Here is an 18,913-nt window from a genome sequence, read left to right on the forward strand (position 1 = left end):
GGACAGAGTCTCATTCTGCAGGAGCCACAACTCCTCAGGTGCACTTGGGACACCAGTTTTAAGTTGCAACAGTGTTTTGCTGTTTTAGTTCAAAGTGTATGATCATGAGAGGAAAAAAATCCAGAATTACATTCTTCTTTTAGCCCTTCCATGAATTTTAACTTGTTGTGTTGAAACTTGCTATGATTTTAATAAGTATGTACTGTGCCTTCATATAATTCCTCCTGCTGAGCATTGAGCGAGGCGTCTGGGGAGGTTCCTGCTGTTCATTGGCACAGCTGCTCCTGTGAGTTCCTTTCATCCACTGCTGTCAGGAAGTCTATCCAAAATACAACTTTCATAAAAACTTTCATGAACAGTAGGCTCAATGCTCTTACTCCAGTAAAATGACATCCCAGCATACAAATGATCTTGTTTTGGGCTGGGCTGAGGAAAGAGCTTCTTCCATGAGAAGTTGTTTTCGAACAACTGTTGTAACTGTCTTATATAGATAGATACAGATATAAAGGTTTAGATACAGATATGACTGAACTTCATTAAAAATCCACACATCTACGAACTTGAAAGTATCAAGAAGACACATGACCCTCCTCCCACCCCCCATAAAAGATTGACTAATCAATCAGCTTTTAACTTAAAACTGAGCTTGTCAATGTTAAATCTTTGCTAATTCCATCCTTTCTGGCAACAAATACTATATACTGTGAGAGGGTCTTGGCACTGTTGAAGTCAATGATTTAAGTGTCTTACTGTCCCACAGATGTGAAAGGTGTCAACTTTGAACCAAGGCTGAAGTCACCTTCTTACAGACCAATTATTCATTCTAGTACAATCTTTCCCAGCTAAGATCTTAAGTCCAAACCAGAGATGCATGTGTGCTGAATTTAAGCTTTTTTGTTTGCAGACTAGCTAAGGGTAAAAAAAGTTCAAAACTGTTCCCATAACCTTTTCTTTCTTCCTGAATTCCTGCTTAAAATGTGGACAAGGGCAATCAGAAGAGTATCGATGTAGCTTCTGAACCTGCACTGCAAGAGAGCAGTTCACCACTGGGTCTGCAGCAAACTTGTGTATGCTCTGATGCAGCTGGTGCCCATCTGAAATTATTTGCTTTGATATGGCAGATGTTTGAGGCTATTTGCTGCCATTCCAGTAGAAAAAAAGGAGCTATTACAAATCCAGAGTGCATATTGACACATTCACACTGCAGCACCATCTGGAAGCCATATATCTGCTGCCACTGTGTAGCAGTGATTGCCATCCTTAATCCTAGTAGGAACTTCAGGAGAAGCTCAAGAGACTCATTACTCCACTATGTCCATGTAAATAAGTTCAAGGCCCCATTTAAGAGGCTCTTGGAAGGAGTAAATATCCATAAATACTTAGTGCTGGTGTTGAAGGGCTTCGATCTTCTTCTAGATTAAAAGCTTGAATCTAGTTAAATGTTGATTATTGCAACTGAGCAGATGGAAGTAATTCCACATAAAATACATTTCTGTTACAGCAAACTACCTACTTTTGGATAAACTCTGTAATCTGATCTACCTTTATCACAGAAACTATATGAGCACTTTTGTGGCACTAAAATAATACCGAGATAAAAGAACAAACTGCAAGCCAGCTGATTTATTCCAGTTGGTAATTTTAAGAAGCTTCTTTCCTTTCCTGTCTCATTTAAATTCTTTATCAATAATAGTCATCTATGCTTGTGAGCAAGTAGTCTAAGTGTATTTTAAAACAATGTTGTTTAGTTGGCTTTTGGTTTCCTGGCTTAATTAAATTCTGGGCATGTTTGGTTTCGATTTTTTTTTTTTTCGGGGGGTTGGTTTTTTCCTTTTAACTTGAACCAATTTTCATTTTAATCCTAAATCTCTGAGTTATAAGTAATTGTGTATGCACCTTCTTTTTCAGGGAATGTCTTGGTGAAGCACATGAACCCTGTGACTGCCAGACCTGGAAGGACTGGCTACAGAAAATATCTGAAATGAAACCAGAAGAACGTAAGAGCCATGCAGGGCCAACAGGGAGGGCATGGGTGTTTTGATGCCATTTTGATCTTTCGGTTTTAGACAGATGTTTTTAGTTGCATAAAGTAAAAACTGGTTTCAACATTGGTTGAAAAATAGGGTAAAAGGGGAAGAAAATTATACTCCTGAATGAGAGGCTGCTTACACTTTAACTGCAGCACTATGGTAGACTGTTCTTTGTAGACCATTCCCCACAAATACATGTGTGGTTCAGTCAGGGTTTGCAAAACTCCTTCCCTTCCTTTTAAAGCTTTTTTTCATTAATTAGTCAATTTATTCCTACATATAGCTTCATTTGCCCTGTCCAATTTTGATTTTTAGCCCAGTCTGCTCCTGTGATTGAGTAGTGTTCCGTGAAGATTTTTAATGCTTTAAAACTAGTTCAAGGCAATAGGTGATAATAATAGTAAGGTTGAGGGGGAACTGCAAGGGAGTTGTAGGGAATGGTTTAATGATAGGTAACATTTACTAAAAAAAACTAATAAAGGTTGGGTTTACACAGGACAGATATTTTCTTAGTCAACATTAACAAATAAAACAAAGATGACAGCAATTTGAATACATACTAACTTGGTTACCACAGCTCAGAGCCTTTCCATAGTATGTTATAAATATTTTGGAAAGCATAGAAAATTTTATAAAGAGGCAAAATACACCCTGCTTTTTGAAACTATATCTGTTGCTTTCATATATGAATTTGCCCCTTTATATATTGTAATTGTCACATATACTGTATATAAATTTGTATTAAAATAGATGTTGGAAATACATTGAAATAATAAGTGTATTCATATTATATATGTATAAACTAGAAAGTGTAATAATAAAATATATATGATAAATATGTATAGTGAGAGACTTCAATATTTTATCAAGAAACAGGGAAATATGCATCATTCCTAATCCGATTCTCACAAAAGATTACACAAGTACAATTTCAACCTCTCTCTTTTTGCATGCTCCATACCCTCCTGTCACCTTCAAAAAGTTGTGGGAGTGAGTGAGGCCTATGAGGACGCTGCCAACTGCCTGTGGTTACTGACCAACTCCAAACCTTGCGCCAACTGCAAGTCCCCAATCCAGAAGAACGAGGGCTGCAACCACATGCAGTGTGCAAAGGTAACAAGGAGCCATCGTGGGATTTCTTGAGGAATCAGAATTCAGCTTTGTATGTCCTGTATATATTTTAGGATCACAGAGGTCCAGAACCTCTGAAGGGTCATGCCTGATAGTTAGTGGAACCTGTTGCAAGAATTAGATAATGAGCAAATGGCAGGTTACATGTATTTAGAAAATGTTTTAATGTTTACTGAAATCTGTTTGGCTGACAGGTCTACGTTAAAATGATTGAAATTTCGTAAACACCTAAGAATAATTACCAGTACAGTATGAAACAAATAATTGATGGTTATGTTGTCATTAATAATGTAGAAGAGAAAGAACAGTTTTAATTGGCAGATGAAAAATTTTAAGGAAGGCTTAGGTCTAGTGAAGGTTTTGCCTTACTATATTTTTCTTTTGCATTATTTCTCTAACATAGCAACAAAGCAGAGAAGTTTAGGTGGAAAACTGTAAACAGGAATTAATCAGTAGGAATGAAAAGACAGCAACGAGTGATTCCAAAGAAAATTTATTGATGACAGCAGCCAGAGAGTTAGTCACAAGTTTGCACTGTGCTACCAAAATAGAAAAAATATTTTTGCCTTGAGTTCAGTATCATTTGAAAATGCTTTTTCACTCAAGTTAGTTAAAAGCAGCATATTTAGACATTTCTTTGTGTCAGAAATATCTTCTATAACTACAACTATTACCTCTTTGAGGAGCATCATTAAAAATAAGAAAGTAGTAAACACTTTACATAGTTGGCCTACAATAAAAGCCTAACAGATTTAGAAAGTAATTCTCTTTATTTTTCTGAAAATGTGCAGGTCTCTCTATTGCTACACAAATCCCATTTTCTTCATATTGTCACATATTCTCTCTCTGTGATACAAATTGAAGATCAGGGCTTTTCTTGGTATCATTGGCAGCAGAGAAAATTCTCCTACACTTTGATTTATGCCACGTTTGCTGGTTTCGGGGTTTTTTTGTCTTAAATTATTTTAAAAAGAGCTCATAAATTCTGTACTTCTAAAAATTCTATAAGGTATGTTTGTTGCAGCTGTTGCCCATGAGCTCAGTTGTGGCTTCTGGCTGGAGAAGGATTTGGCCAATAAACACTGATGAATGTAGATAATTTGCCATTCTAAGGCACTAGCTGACAACCAGAGGTCTCTTTTCCTTTTTGATGGTTATAGGCAGCTTGAAGTGTCCTTAAAACAGTCAGATTCTTTTGTCATGGAGTAATCTCTGCACAGACAGCAGCTGCCTCCCCTCACCCTGGTGAGGAAGGTGAGGAAGGGTGTCCTCAAGATCATTGCAGGGCTTGGACACAAGGAATAGTGGTCACCTCACTTGTTGCTTCCTCTGCTGAAGTTACAATCCCTCATGATGGAGCTTCTGCCTTTTTTTGCAGTGAGGTCCAGCTCACTACCTGATGGGCTATGGCTGCTTTGTAGCATCTAACTTGCACCTTGGTGTAGAGAATACTCCTTACTCATGAAACCCTGGTTTCTGTACTTAAGCAGGCATTTTCTTGTTGTTCTATGAGTGCAGCTTCTAATGAGACAGGGCTTACACAGTCCTGCTCTCTCACTCCACTGTCTATAGTCACTTTTTAAGCTTATGGGTACTTTGATTTCAAGGAACAGGAGGAGGTTCATAGATAATAAATTGCTGCAAGTTTCATGAAACTCGGTAACTGGATGGTGCAGAGACTTCATTTGTACTGCCACCAAGAGAGAGGCTGAAATACCTACCCAGCTGTTGCCTGCTCAGCAATGACCTGTTCTGCTTGGCTCAGACCATTGCCAGGCAGCAGATGGGATTTGTTAAGCCCAGGTGGTGGTGATACAAGGCTCAGTGATCATAAAGACACATACAACAGAGCTCAGGAGTTAATCATAGATAGTTAATCATAATTAATCATATGCTGAGTTGGAAGGGATCCACCAGGGTGAGCAAGTCCAACTCCTGGCCCTGTGCAGGACACCCCAAGAGTCACATCATGTGCCTCAAACACTTCTTGAACTCTCAGGCCTGCTGCAGTGACACTTCCCTGGGGAGCCTGTTCCAGGGCCAAGCACCCTGTGGGTGAAGAACCTTTCCCTGCCTTTGAGGGAGTGGACAGCTCCTCCCCATTTAGTGCGAACTCAGTTTTGAGTCCTGTGTCCAGGGAAGCCATCGTGTAACACGGTTATCCACACTGTGCTGGATGTTTGGTCCAGAAGGAGGCTGTGTGAGTTTATCAGAAGTTCTGCTGAAGTCCAGAAAGGTTCTGTCACCTGGCTGCCCTTGTTCAGCTGGGTCACCCTGTCACAGAAGGGGATCAGGTTTGACAAGCCGGACTTCCCTCAGGAAGCTGTGCTGGCTGTGACCAATGACTGCATTGTCCTCTGGGTGTTTCTCAGTACCTCCCAGAGTAATCTTTTCCGTGGCTTTACCGTGCACTGAAGTGAGCCTGACATGCAGTAGTTTTCAGGGTTGTCCTTCTTACCCTTCTTGAAAATGATTTTGGGTTTGAGAGGTGTGTAGAAACAGCTGATGTGGTTTTGAATGTCTCATGAGACTGAGACACTGGAAGGAGGATCTGGGAACACTCTGTGATTCTTGGGTTTTGAGGAGGCTTCTGGAGATATGAGAGATTGATTAAAAGGTAAATATAATAGAGTGGTCAGATAGGAGATAATTTGGGAGAGCTGAGATTGTTGCAGTAGGAGCATATATACATAAATTAATAGGAAGTTGAGCTCTATTAGTTCAGTTGCTTGTGAAATATCTTGTTTCATATGATCTTTTAAATATTTTGTAAAGATTCTTTTTTTTATAATGAATATGAATGGGTTTGAATGGTAGGCAAATGATGCAGTGATACTTAACACATTATACACAGTTCTTGTACTTCTTTCTCAGCACTTCTCACCATTTTTATAAGCCAGCAGCTTTAAAAAATGTTTGAAAACAAGAAGGAGCAGCACAATTATTGTAGCAGACCCCTGATGGGGGAGTAATGTGCATTGACTCCATGATTTCAGAAGGCTGAACAAATGCTTTATTCAGCTGTTCTATATGATATTACACTACATACTAATACTGTACTATATTAACACTAAACTAAAAACCTGTGACCTTTTCAGACAGTCACAACACAGCTTTGACCTAATTGGTCAGTCTATCAAAACCACCATCACCAGTGTGCAATTAAGAAATCCCTTTTGGTAAACAGTCTCCATAACACATTCCACATGTGCACAACAACAGATGCAGCAAGTGAAGATAAGAATTATTTTTTTTCTTCTGTGAGCTTTCTCACAGCATCTCACAGCTTCCCAGGAAAATCCTGGGAGAGAGAATTATGTATCTCTCTGTTCAGAGAATTATGTGAATACCACACACAATAATAAGATGAAATATTCTAGTCTTCATTTCTTTTTAGAAGGAAGTCAGCACTACTGATTTTTGAGACAAAATTAGCAAAAGTACAGTCCAAGAATTAGATTTCATTCCTTCTGTAATACATCTAAGTGATTGTATGAAATAACTACAGACAAACACATCTGGTATGAAGTAGGTATTCCTGGAAAGGTTAAACTTACCAAAGAGAGAATAAATGCAATTTAATTTATCAAATGCCACTAATAATACTCAAGGCTTAATATTAATTAATGTAAATTTTCTCTCCTCATCTATAACAGATAAACATGGTTCACCAAATCGTGAAGTCTTTTGCTTATCTGTCCAAAAATAGCTTCCAGTTATTTTGAAATTAACTAGCTGAACACTCGCTGCTGAATTGAGAATATTTACACAGTTTGATCTTCTCTGATGCAAAGAAGCCTGAATAAGTCACCTTACACTTCCTTGTAAGGTTTTACCTATTTTGAAAGCACTTTACTCAGTCAGTGCAGAAAAGGCTCACCTGAAAGTGATCACTCATCAAAGTTTATGTTCAGACTTCTTCTCTCTTGTTTTAACAGTTGTTATTCATATGTTGTGTCAGGAACACCACATGACAAAAATACCAGTAATCATGGTTTTTTAATTAATATTAGGGAAAATTTTTCATTCTTTCTCATGAATAGTTTCTGTGTTATTTAAAGAAATGGGACTGATTTTCTAACAATAACAAAAAAACAGGCCTGATCAGCTGTATTTACCATTTGGTTCATTTCCTCTGCTTAAAACTTAACATGTAAATCCAACACAGTCTAATGATCCAAGGAACAAAAATGATGACTGACATGGTTTGATATGGTTTGATAAACAGATCTCCTGACTAAGAAAAATAGGAAGGAGGTTCCTCAAAATTTTTTAAACTCAGAATGTGGTTAATTAAGTTGTCCATAGAGGAATGACGATGCCTAACTACAAATCTGACATTTCAACTTCTTTTTTTTTTTCTTTCCTTTTTCCTGTTTTGTTCTGAAGTGCAAATATGACTTTTGCTGGATATGCTTAGAAGAGTGGAAGAAGCACAGCTCTTCCACTGGGGGCTACTACAGATGCACTCGCTATGAGGTTATTCAGCATGTGGAGGAGCAGTCCAAGGAGATGACAGTAGAGGTAACAAATGAATGTGTGCATTTGAAAAATAGCACTAAGGTTGCAGTTCTCCATTCAGGATAAGTGTAATCAAAATTCTTCCACACCAGAGTTCCAAATGGAAAAATACAACCTTAAACATATCAAAGAGACAGAAAGAAAGCAGTACTTATTGGTGGATGCATAAGATTCCTGCTTTTGGCTTACTTAACAACCACTGGTGACTTTACTCGAGTTATTTTACTTCTCTGTGACATGGTTTCCTTTTGTGAAATGAGCATACTGGTCCTGCAATTAGGTGCTATGCACTACAGAAGACATACCTTAATTTTGGCTTTTGGAAAGTTGCTTTAAATAGCAGGGACTGTCAGTGCATCAATTCTTTGGCTGCAGTATTTGCAGCGTTGTGAATTTCAAAAATTAACGTTATCTCTTTACTTACAGGGCACTACACACTGTGCAGAATATTTTATATACAGTCTGAATAGAAACAGTTCACTATTTAATTATATTTGATTGTTGTATTAAATGATAAGATTTATTTTAGTTTCTTTTGTCTCTCCATTGTTTTCCAGGCTGAAAAGAAGCATAGAAGATTTCAAGAGCTTGATAGGTTTATGCACTATTATACAAGATTTAAGAACCATGAACTTAGCTACCAGGTTTGGGTCAAGCCATTTTTACTGATGTTTGTTTCTGTTTTATTAATCCAAAAATAATTATCTTATTTTATTTTATTTATTTTCTTTTTCTAGTTAGAACAGCGCCTTCTAAAAACAGCCAAAGAAAAGATGGAGCAGTTGAGTAGAGCTCTGAGTGGAAGTAAGTATTTGCTGTGATCTGTGCCTTTGAATTGAAATCACATCAACACAGTTATGGCTAAACTGTTCTTTGTTGGACAGTGCTCACATCAAGTCTGCTGTGTGATGTCATCCCTCCAGTACTAGAATTTGTAAACATTGGATGAAAGTTAAATGTAGAGTAAATCTTACCTATTCCAAAGCCTCAAGGAGGAAGTAGCATTAGTAAGGTAGAAGCTAATGTTCTGTGCTTATTTCTTTTCCTAAGAACACTGTGCAGAGTTTGAGAACTTGCTGCTCTTTACTTGCAAAATATTTAACTGATATGCACAAAAGTAATGCTGACATCAGCAGGAAAATACTTTCCCAATGCTTGTTTCATGTTGCAGCTGAGGGAGGCTGTCCTGATACCACATTCATTGAAGATGCAGTGCAAGAGCTTCTAAAAACTCGCCGCATTCTTAAGTGTTCTTATCCATATGGATTCTTTTTGGAGCCTAAAAGCACAAAGAAAGAAATATTTGAACTTATGCAGGTAATATATGGATATATTTTACTTTCCTAATGGCACTTTATTTTTTTTTATATTAGTTATCAGTGTCTTTTTGCCATTTTTGTAGTATAAAACTGACATGCCTGTTTTATATTTGTAACCAAGTTAGAAAAAGTAGCATATTTTTTATATCACTTTGCAAAGGAAAAGGATAAGGACAGATGGAAGGGGAAAGTAAGAAAATTTCCTGTTAATTTGAGGGTAACATTTTAGCTTCAGTCTTCATCTCCTTCTCTAGCTTCTCTTTTCTTTCTTTCTCTTCTGATGTGCTTGACATCTGGGAGGAGGCAAAACTGGGGAAGTACCTGGGACTGCTGCCTCCTTTCCTGTCCCTTGGGTCCCTTGAAGATACTCAGTATTTCAGAGTGCAGGGAAATCCTGCTCCAAGCTGGAGGACAGAATGTAGGTCAGTAAAAGAGTAGGCATGGGGACAGATATTTTGGGGTATTTTGGTGTTTCATAAGGTGTTTTCAGGAAAATGGTATCATTCCCCTCAATGTTCATGGAGAAGAGTTCTTCCTGATTTGCATTTCCCTGTAAAACTGTTTTTTCTGTATCATTAACTCTTGCAGACAGACCTAGAAATGGTCACTGAAGACCTTGCACAGAAAGTGAACCGGCCTTACCTTCGGACACCCCGCCATAAAATCATCCGAGCCGCGTGCCTCGTGCAGCAGAAGCGCCAGGAGTTCCTGGCCTCTGTGGCCCGCGGCGTTGCTCCTGCAGACTCCCCAGAGGCACCCAGGCGCAGGTAATCCACCCAGAACGCTGCACAAGGCAGAAAATGTTCCTTTGGTAGCTGCCAAAGAGGGGGAATCCACTGCTGTTCTCTGACTATGAGGTAGATGCTGAGTGTGGTGGTTATAAATCACTGTGATAGCGATAATTTCTTGGGCATCTCATCCTTGTGGAATTACAGCCTTTGGGGAAAAGCATATTTTTCTTTTTGAGGATCACTGCTATGTGTGTTGCAACCTAAACTGCTTCCCCATTTGTGATATATTAATGATTAGATGTCATGGCTTGAATTTTACTTTTTTCCATCAAGATTGTCACTAAATCTCTGGTACGCTTCAAAAATCTCTTAAGTATTTTCTAAACATATCAGGCAGTTTTGGAATAGTCAACAACTTAACTCTGTAAGGTTTTCAAAATTAATTTTGAATTAAGAATTAAGGGGGAAGACTTGTTAAGTTTAGAGAGCTACATTTGCCCTAGTTTTCAGATTTCAATAGGTTTTGAAGCTCTGGAGGTTTTTCATATTTGTTCTATTTCTAAATTTGATGGTGTATCTTTCCATTTTATAGCTTTGCTGGTGGAACATGGGATTGGGAGTATTTAGGATTTGCATCCCCCGAGGTAAACTATTTCTTTTTAATTTTTTAACTTAGTTCTGCATTTGCTAGAAACACAGGTATGATCACAATCTGCATGAAGAGCTTCCTTATCTTGAGTCAAAGCATTTCAAGTTGGTTAAGCTTTCCATTTCATTTATTTCACAATAGAAGGAAATATATATGAAGTTAATTGTGCAATGACTATAAATAATGCGTCTCACATGGATATAGTTATCTAAGGTGGCATTAGGCAACCTTAGATATTTCACATTCATTTTTCAAGTACAAAAGCAGTTTTAAAATTGAATATAAACTGCTGTCTGTGTGTTGGAGAGCCTTAAAGTAATAAATGTATGAAATTATGTCGATTACTTTTGAATGCAGTATCAGTTCAGCAGAATTTGACAAAAAGTTTATGAAATTTCCATCCTCTGTCAAAATCCCAACAAAAACATGCAGTCGTACTCCTAAATATTGTTAAATATTTCAAATATTTATTTTTATTGTTAGGTATTAAAGCAGGATGGAAATTGCATACTCAAGTGACATTAATTTCTGCTACTTTACCAAGAATGAAAATTATAATTTTTAATTCATATTCTATGATCTGTATATGGGAAAGAGTAAGTAGTTTTTGAGACTCTGCTCTAAAATATGAGAAGCTTCCTATAAAGATTTCCTTTATCATCTTAATTTTTAGTTAATGTTTTGAGAACATTAGATTAAAGCATTCAGTCAGGAAGGAAACTTCATTTCAACATTTCCTTGTTTGCTGTTTTCTTTCTAGCTAGTCATTGTTAAACATCCTAGAAAACTCCATGTACTTTTTTCCATATATTTCCTTTGCTATTGTTGGTGAGCATCACACTGGTGAGAACATGGCTCGCTTCTCTACAAAAAATCAGCTGCTTCTCCTATCCAGTTCCTTCCTTTAGTCTTTTTGAAATAATCTCACATCTGACAACATCAAACTCATTGTGATGTTACTGTATGATTGATTGTGATGTTACTGATGACAGTGGAACTGGCTATGAGAAGAAGCTGGTAAGAAATGTGTTGAAAAGCTGTTTAGCAGGAGGTGCAATTGCAGCTGTGCTTAGATGATCTGCTTATGAGTGTCCATGATTTGCCTAAATGTGGCACTGTGTGATGCAAGTTGGTTTCTTTGCTATGTAGCTATCACGAATACTTGCAACCACCTATGCTAAAGGAATTTTATAGAATTGATAATGGTCATCTTTGTTTATTTTAGTGAATTTCACTGCAAAGTATTTTACATAGAGCTGTATTTATTGCAAACAAATGAGAGCTAAGATTTGGTGTGATGAATAAATCTTAGTGTTCAATGATCACTTCCCATGATTCCTTTTCTGATTCAGAGTGATACAATTATATCTATTTTTTAATAATTCAGTTATATTATTCTATATCAAGGTTTAATTTTCTGTTGTTTGAGGCTCTGCCTTGCATTTAGAAAATCCCTGAGATCCCTAAAAGCTGGAAGAACATTTTAAGAAGAATCACGTCATGTTTTCTTTGTTTCTTTATGGTGTTCCATTAGACTAACAAACATATACTACTAACTGCTGTTGAAGACAGAATATTGGGCTAAATGGACCTTTTGTCTGGTCCAATAAAGCTACTTTTTGATGTTCTCACAACTTCCATGGATAAAAATCTGCCCACACCCATGATTTTGTGACTATTTCTTTTGTCTTGCATATGTCATTATGAGTAAGCACATGCTCTGAGAAAATTCATGGAAGAAAACATACTCTCCTAATACCATCTACATTAATAAGGTCATTGTGTAAGACAAACAGCACTTCTGGATTTAAGTTTTAGGTACTTTAGATGTTGAAGAGTTAATATAGGAAAGGAAAACTAACGATACTGTTATCTTTACCAATTCATTTGGCCAAATGAATCCTTTGGATTACAGATTTCCCAACTTGGAGCTCACAGTAATAAAGAACAATATTCTTTTGAAGAGGAGAGCGAGTACCTGTGTGCACAGTTTTATTGCCTTGTGTGTAGGAATAACTGAAATTACACAAAGTGCTGCCTACACAGGTTTAATGTCAGCTGGACATACCAGAAAAGATATCTGGAAATTTCCTTTCAAGCATAGAACTAGTTCCTCCATATTAGGAAAGATATGCTAATTGATCCAAGTATTAAGATAATTAGCCCTTGGGATGTTAGCTTGATGTGGTCAAGAGTCTTTTCCATAAATGTAAATGCTATATAAAATGTCTAAGCACACACAATATGAGAAAATACAGGCTGTGGGAGTTCAGATCCATATGGTATGGCTCATTAGCAGCTCAAGTTAAGCAAAAGTAGAGGAGATCTGAAGTAAAAATAAAAAAAATCCATGGAATAAAAATCCATCATAGACTTCCCAGTAGAAGAGTGTCAGAAGTGGCTTTAGACGTTCTGGAGCCGTAGTGTCCTGGGGGCTCAGAGAAATATATCAAGTTGCAGTGTATGTCTAACAGTTTTCTGTTGTCTTTTCAAGGTTCTTTTCTACTGCCAATTGCTGGCAGCAGAGATTCTGAGATAATCTATTGGTCTAATTCACATCAGTTGTTTTTATGTTCTAAAATCAGTGAGTATGCATTTATTAAAAAGTGTGTCAATAGGTGCATATATAAAGTTTGGCATCAGAGATTTAAACAAGAAATGTGTTCCTGGAATTGGTAAAAAAAGGAGATTGCAAGTATTAAAATTTTGGTAGTACATCTAATTTTTTTTTTTTTTTTGCTAATTCGTTGTTTTATAGATCTAGGATTACCTTGGATTTTTTTGTTATTTATGTTAAGCGTCGCATGATACAACTTGCAATTCATTTTTCTGAAAGCGGGTGATTTTATAATAAGCATATAAAATCACACATTTTTTATAAAAATGTGGTGCTTGTTACTCAGAAAAATAGTGCTGCATGCTGCCCTGTGTTTTGTAACCTTTGGTTTATGCAGGAATATGCTGAATTTCAGTATCGGAGGAGGCACAGACAGCGCCGGCGCGGAGACATGCACAGTCTGCTCAGTAACACTCCCGACCCCGAGGACCCCAGTGAGAGTACATTAGGTACGGGCCTCTCTGGGCTGGCTCCTTGCTCTTCCTGCTTCAGAAATCACTGGTAGTGACCACAGGGCCTGGTCTTCTGTGGATACACTTTAAAGAAGTTTCAAATACATTGCTGTATTTTCCAGGGTACAACATAAAGGCTTGTCTCTGCAGTTTTTTTATGTGATCTTAGAAGTGTTGTTGACTTCACTGTGGCTGCTGCTGTTCTAAAAGAGAATTTCATTGATCTCCCCACTAACAACTTCTCAGCTGTCCAGCGCAGGTTTGCTTTTCTGAAGAAATTCTAAAGGTCATTCATTCATACACAAGTCCTCTATACCAATGAAAAGAACCAGTTGTGCATAGAATGTAGAGGCTCCAGGCCTGTGGAAGAGCACCCTAAGGTTGGATTCCAAAACTCTGCCCAGAAGCTGTATTGGCAAAGGCAGCCAGGAAAGAAATTGGCCTGAGCTGTGACTTCCAGAGTGCTGCTCTTCTGAGGGCTGGTAGTGCAGTCCTTTAAGGTCTCTCTGTGACTTGGCTGTCTGGGCTGGCTCAGTTCTGCCAGAACCTTAGCACAGGTACAGAAATATCTTGAACCCAAATCATACTGTGGCACTGTTTCTGCAGAGCTGCCAGTCTGTGTGCTCAGTCTCTCTGCCATGCTGCACAAACTCTCATTGCTGTGTCTCAGGAACTTAAAAACTTAGCTTGTTCTTTAAAACTAAGAGGAGAGATCCTTTTTTGAGGAGAAAGGATCACATGCATCCTTTATTTTAGAAAAAGTAATCAACATTTTGGTGAACTTTGGTTCTTCCCTATTATAAATAAAATGCAAAGCTATTTTGTTAGCTGAAGGAATAGATTTTGACTGAACTCTTGGATATAGTACTGATGGCCAAGTGCACACTGTTAAAGCATGCAAGAGATTATTTTATTTCAGTCTATCACATTTTGAGTTTTGGAGTGGAAAATTCCATTTTCCAAAGTCAAAAGATTTACATTTATTTTCATTACAGAGCAGTTTTTTTCTGGAAGCACCATCTTACTTCTATTTTTTGTGGCTTTTAAGAAAACAGCAATGTCAGTAATTGCTGAAGTATTCCCTAACAACTCTACTCTTAATTGTGCTGCAATGTTACAGCAAAGATTATTATAATGTTAACATTATAGCTGAGGTTTTGTCTTTGAACAGAGAAACGGGCAAACGTGATTTGTAATCCACCTATAAATGCATCCTGTATTTGTGTCCACATGCAGTAATTTTCAGGGCTTTCCATAAATCATGTATGTGCCTTAGAAGCACTTTGCCCCTTCTGCCCCTGCTCCCAGTGGCATAGCCCATGCTTTCAGAGAAGGGTATTGAGGGCAGAAAGGACAAATGAGCCAGGGAGTCACTCCTAAAACAGTGGGATTGGTGTTTCACCACTGTGTAAGAGCCGATGGGAAGGAGTGGTTTGGATTCTTTCATTCAGAGTGAATAAAGGAGTAAAATTGCACAACTGGAATCCAAAAGGAAGTAAGACATTCTGTCAGTAAATCATAGCAGAGGAGGCTTCCTCACTGGTTCTTCAACCACTTTTGTTTTGGTTGCCCAAACAGACACTCAGGAAGGTGGCAGCAGTAGAAGACATGGCACCTCCATGGTGAGTTCAGCTTCTATGGGTATTCTGCACAGCTCTTCGCTTCATGACTATACCCCTGTCAGTCGCTCTGAAAACCAGGATTCTCTTCAGGTATCTCCCCCAATCTCTTTTCCATTCTCTCTGCTTTGCTTGCTCTCCTCTGCTCTGCCTTTCTGTGTCACTTTGTCTCTGCAAATTTTCTTAATTCTTCAAGGAGAAAGGGAGAATCTAGGACAACAAATTATACATTCACAATGGTAAGAACTGCTAAACAATCACTGACATAACAATAGTTAACTTTTAAATTGTGTTGTCAGCTCTGCTGGTAAAAATTGATTCTGATAAAGGACATGTAGGAATAATGAATGAATTTCAGATTTGAGACAAAATTGCTATTCATCCAAAATATGTAACAAGATGCAAGTTTTATTCTGAGAGCATCCTTATGTATTTCCACAGGCTCTGAGTTCTCTGGATGAAGATGACCCAAACATCCTGCTAGCTATTCAGCTGTCCTTACAAGAATCTGGCTTGGCCATTGATGAAGAAACTAGAGACTTTCTAAATAATGAGGCATCTTTAGGAGCAATAGGTACCTCTTTGCCTACAAGACTGGACTCTGCTCCCGTCAGTATAGACAACCCAAGGGGTGCTTTGAGCAGCTCTGAGCTGCTAGAACTTGGTGACAGTCTGATGAGACTGGGTGCAGGCAATGATCCCTTCTCAGCCAATCGTCTTCACTCCCACCCCTGCAGCGAGACAAGAAGTGGATTATACTCAACTTCAAGTGATGCTGATTCCAGCAGTCAAGATCCCAATACCAATGAAAATCTGCTTGGAAATATTATGGCCTGGTTTCATGACATGAACCCACAGAGTATTGCCCTGATTCCTTCAACAAGTACAGAAACAGATGAGGAGTCACAGCAGCCCAGCACTGAAGATGGGTCAGCAGGGCAACCAAATCTTACAGACACAGGGCTGGAGCCTCAGGAAGAGCATGCACTGTTTGAGGATGCACTCAAAAATGAAGGCAGAGGAACCCAAACAGAGGAAAGCACTTCTGAAGAAAACATTATTCCAAGAGAAACAGTATCACAAATTGGTGATAGTAACAGGGAGATAACAAGTACCCTAGATAATTCAGGAGACAGTTCAAGTCAGACTCCTCAAACCTCAAGTGAATGGACTGAACACGTGCATCTGGTATGAATAAAAACTAAATCTGGAGTAAAAGAATGGCAGTGACAGATGGTACAGTATGTGGAGTAAGCATTATGGAGGCTTTGATCCACATAATTGCAGCTCAGTTGTAACCACTGACGTAACAACGGATATTTAGGAGTTCCTCTTGAATTGCAGTTCTTCATAATGATGTGAACCTTTCAAGGAATATCCTTTGCATTTAATTAGGTAGTATTTGCCTTTTGCTCTCAAGAGAAAGGAATAAGTAGGTTGTATTCCACATTCCTAATACAATGCAGCATCTGTTTAGCCTTAGGTTGATGATCCTTAACTTGAAAGTATGGATTAAAGGCTTACACTGATTATTTTGTTTGGTTTTCCTAAGAAATAGTTTATTCCATTTTTTAGAACTCATAATTTCACCAAAACAACATCTAGCAGTTCATTTGCATTTTGGTTTTGTTTTCCATAACTTTTCCTTAGTAATTTTTCATTTTTGTTAGCAGTGTGAACGGAGGTATTTAATGCTTCTCTGTAGTACTGCTCCAGGAACAAGTTTTAGGGGATATTCTCTCCCTTTAAAATCAAAGATTTTTTCATGTCTATTTACAGTCCAAATGTGCCAAACTGTGAAAAGTTAACTGGCAGTAGCCTAATGAAACAGTGCAGTGTTACCCTATCCAACTAATCCCACAATTCTTAGCAATGGAAGAAACCACTGGGTAGCATTGCATCTCCAAATTTAACTGGCATATGTTGCCATGGTGACTGCATTTAATTAAATGTAGCCTGTATCTTAAGTTAATAAAACCTAATGCTGCTGTTAAACAGTTATTTTAAATATTAAAATACAGTGAGTTAGCAACAGCTATGCTGTATTTTAAGAGACACTTTAATGGAAGTGCAATCATAGTTCTTTGTTTTCATAATTCTACAAAGCATTTTATGCACTAATAGTGCAATTACTTTTAATGATAACATTTTATAAAAATATAGGAATACAGAATTTTCATATATTAGTCAGTCCCACAATTAAAAGATAACACATCCTGCTCAACATGTTACGGTGCCTTTGCCTAACCCAACTGGATAGTTGCCACAGTTAAACAAGTAATTCAAATTCAGTGTTTGTTCTGGAGTAACTATGCTATTAATTGCAAAGACCTCCATAAAACCACCCATGGCCTTGCCTTTACAGTAAATAACTAAACGTTCAGTCAGTGTTTTTGCATATACAAAACACTACTAGGTATTTGTTCAATTGCACAATATTCATTTGCTGTGTGATTACTGTTTAGTGTAAGAAAAAAAAAAAATTTAAAAAAATACAAAAAAACCTTTTCCTAGTTGTTGTACCGTGAAAAACAAAAATACTGGTTTTAGATTTGCTTAAAAGCATCAATCTACAGTTAGTGAGATACAATGGTACAGTATGTAATTACAACTAGAATAAGTTGTTCAAATGGCTGTTTTAATTACATATAATCAAAACTTTTCATAACATGAGCAAATTACATACACTCCATTTTAAGTTTTGCTTAACTGTTACCAGGGATTTGTTGATATGATATAAAAGTTTATTACTACTGAGTGTGTATAGGCAAGTGTCATGATAGCAAAGTTTATGTATTGATTACTGTGAGTTCAAGTGAGTGTTTTGGTAACTAATTCATGCAAATCCAGCTTTGGAACCTTGCAGTTACAAGGTTCAGAGTAGTAAAAAATGAAATAAGAGTATTTTACCCTTACCCCATAAAAAACCTTGTCCATTTTCAAGCATCTTTAGAGAGAATGAATTAGAATAGTCTAAATAATTTTCCAACTTTTCCTCTAGCCACCCTACTACTCACATAATATTGAGCCTTTGAAAAATACCTGTAGGTATAAAGTCCTTCAACTGAAGTGGTCCTTCATGAACTGTCATCATGAATTGGTCTGAAAGTTGTTTAACTCACATAGCTTCCTTGAATGGTAATTTCTGAATAGAAAGATTCTCACAAAAAGATTGTGTATTGCATTGAGATGTCTTGCAAAGTTGCAGTAAGATATGTAAGAGTGCTCTCTGTGAAGATAGTGAAGTTTGTGGGTTCTGGTTTTACGTAATTTGGTTAGGTTGTGCAGTATATCCATTGTTTCCGTGTTACTCTTATGAGCATGAAATTAGACTATTAAATTTGTATTTTCTTGGTACTTATTTTAACATCATAGTCATTGAATTTACAATTCAAAAATAAAAGTTTGGCAAGACTATTTTGTAAACCTGTTAATTTTATAATGTAAAAAAATTACTCTAACCTTGAATTGTTATTTGCACTTTCATAGTCTATACTTGATACATTCCCACTTTATATACAGGTAGGATACTACAACCATGTAGATGTTTGGCCAAATGAATGCTGTTAATAATATGTAAAATTCTTTGATTAAACATTTATTACTTAAACTAATTCCGTTCTGTCTCATTACATCTTAGACTTACTGTAGCAGGTCCTTGAGACTGCTGACAGACATTTGTAGGGTATGTTCAGCACTGTGCCAGATTAGTTGGACACCATATAGTAAGCTGAATGTTTTGATTTGTAAATATAAAGTACCATCATTAAGCTTTGAAAAAAAATCTAAAATAGATTTCATCTTAATTGCTACAGCCATGTTTGCATTTGTTCTTTGTAGAGTA

General features: G+C 37.3%; 1 protein-coding gene across 4 annotated transcripts in view; it reads left to right on the forward strand.

Annotated features, from left to right (window-relative positions):
- ANKIB1 (ankyrin repeat and IBR domain containing 1) overlaps positions 1 to 18,683 on the forward strand; it is an 88,752-nt gene extending 70,069 nt beyond the window's left edge. For 2 of the 4 annotated variants that reach the window (XM_066553307.1, XM_066553315.1), the window contains exons 10-20: positions 1,909 to 1,997; positions 3,013 to 3,143; positions 7,551 to 7,685; positions 8,240 to 8,326; positions 8,420 to 8,486; positions 8,854 to 8,999; positions 9,590 to 9,768; positions 10,325 to 10,376; positions 13,336 to 13,447; positions 15,029 to 15,162; positions 15,511 to 18,683. In XM_066553307.1, the coding sequence (XP_066409404.1) occupies positions 1,909 to 1,997; positions 3,013 to 3,143; positions 7,551 to 7,685; positions 8,240 to 8,326; positions 8,420 to 8,486; positions 8,854 to 8,999; positions 9,590 to 9,768; positions 10,325 to 10,376; positions 13,336 to 13,447; positions 15,029 to 15,162; positions 15,511 to 16,263 (1,885 nt within the window). In that variant the 3' untranslated portion in view covers positions 16,264 to 18,683. The remainder of the gene's footprint in view (positions 1 to 1,908; positions 1,998 to 3,012; positions 3,144 to 7,550; positions 7,686 to 8,239; positions 8,327 to 8,419; positions 8,487 to 8,853; positions 9,000 to 9,589; positions 9,769 to 10,324; positions 10,377 to 13,335; positions 13,448 to 15,028; positions 15,163 to 15,510) is intronic. The other 2 variants (XM_066553333.1, XM_066553324.1) reach the window with 2 other exon arrangements.
- The last annotated feature ends 230 nt before the right edge of the window (positions 18,684 to 18,913 follow it).

Source organism: Molothrus aeneus, chromosome 1 (assembly GCF_037042795.1).
Source record: "Molothrus aeneus isolate 106 chromosome 1, BPBGC_Maene_1.0, whole genome shotgun sequence".
In the NCBI taxonomy this organism is placed as follows: Eukaryota; Metazoa; Chordata; class Aves; order Passeriformes; family Icteridae; genus Molothrus; species Molothrus aeneus.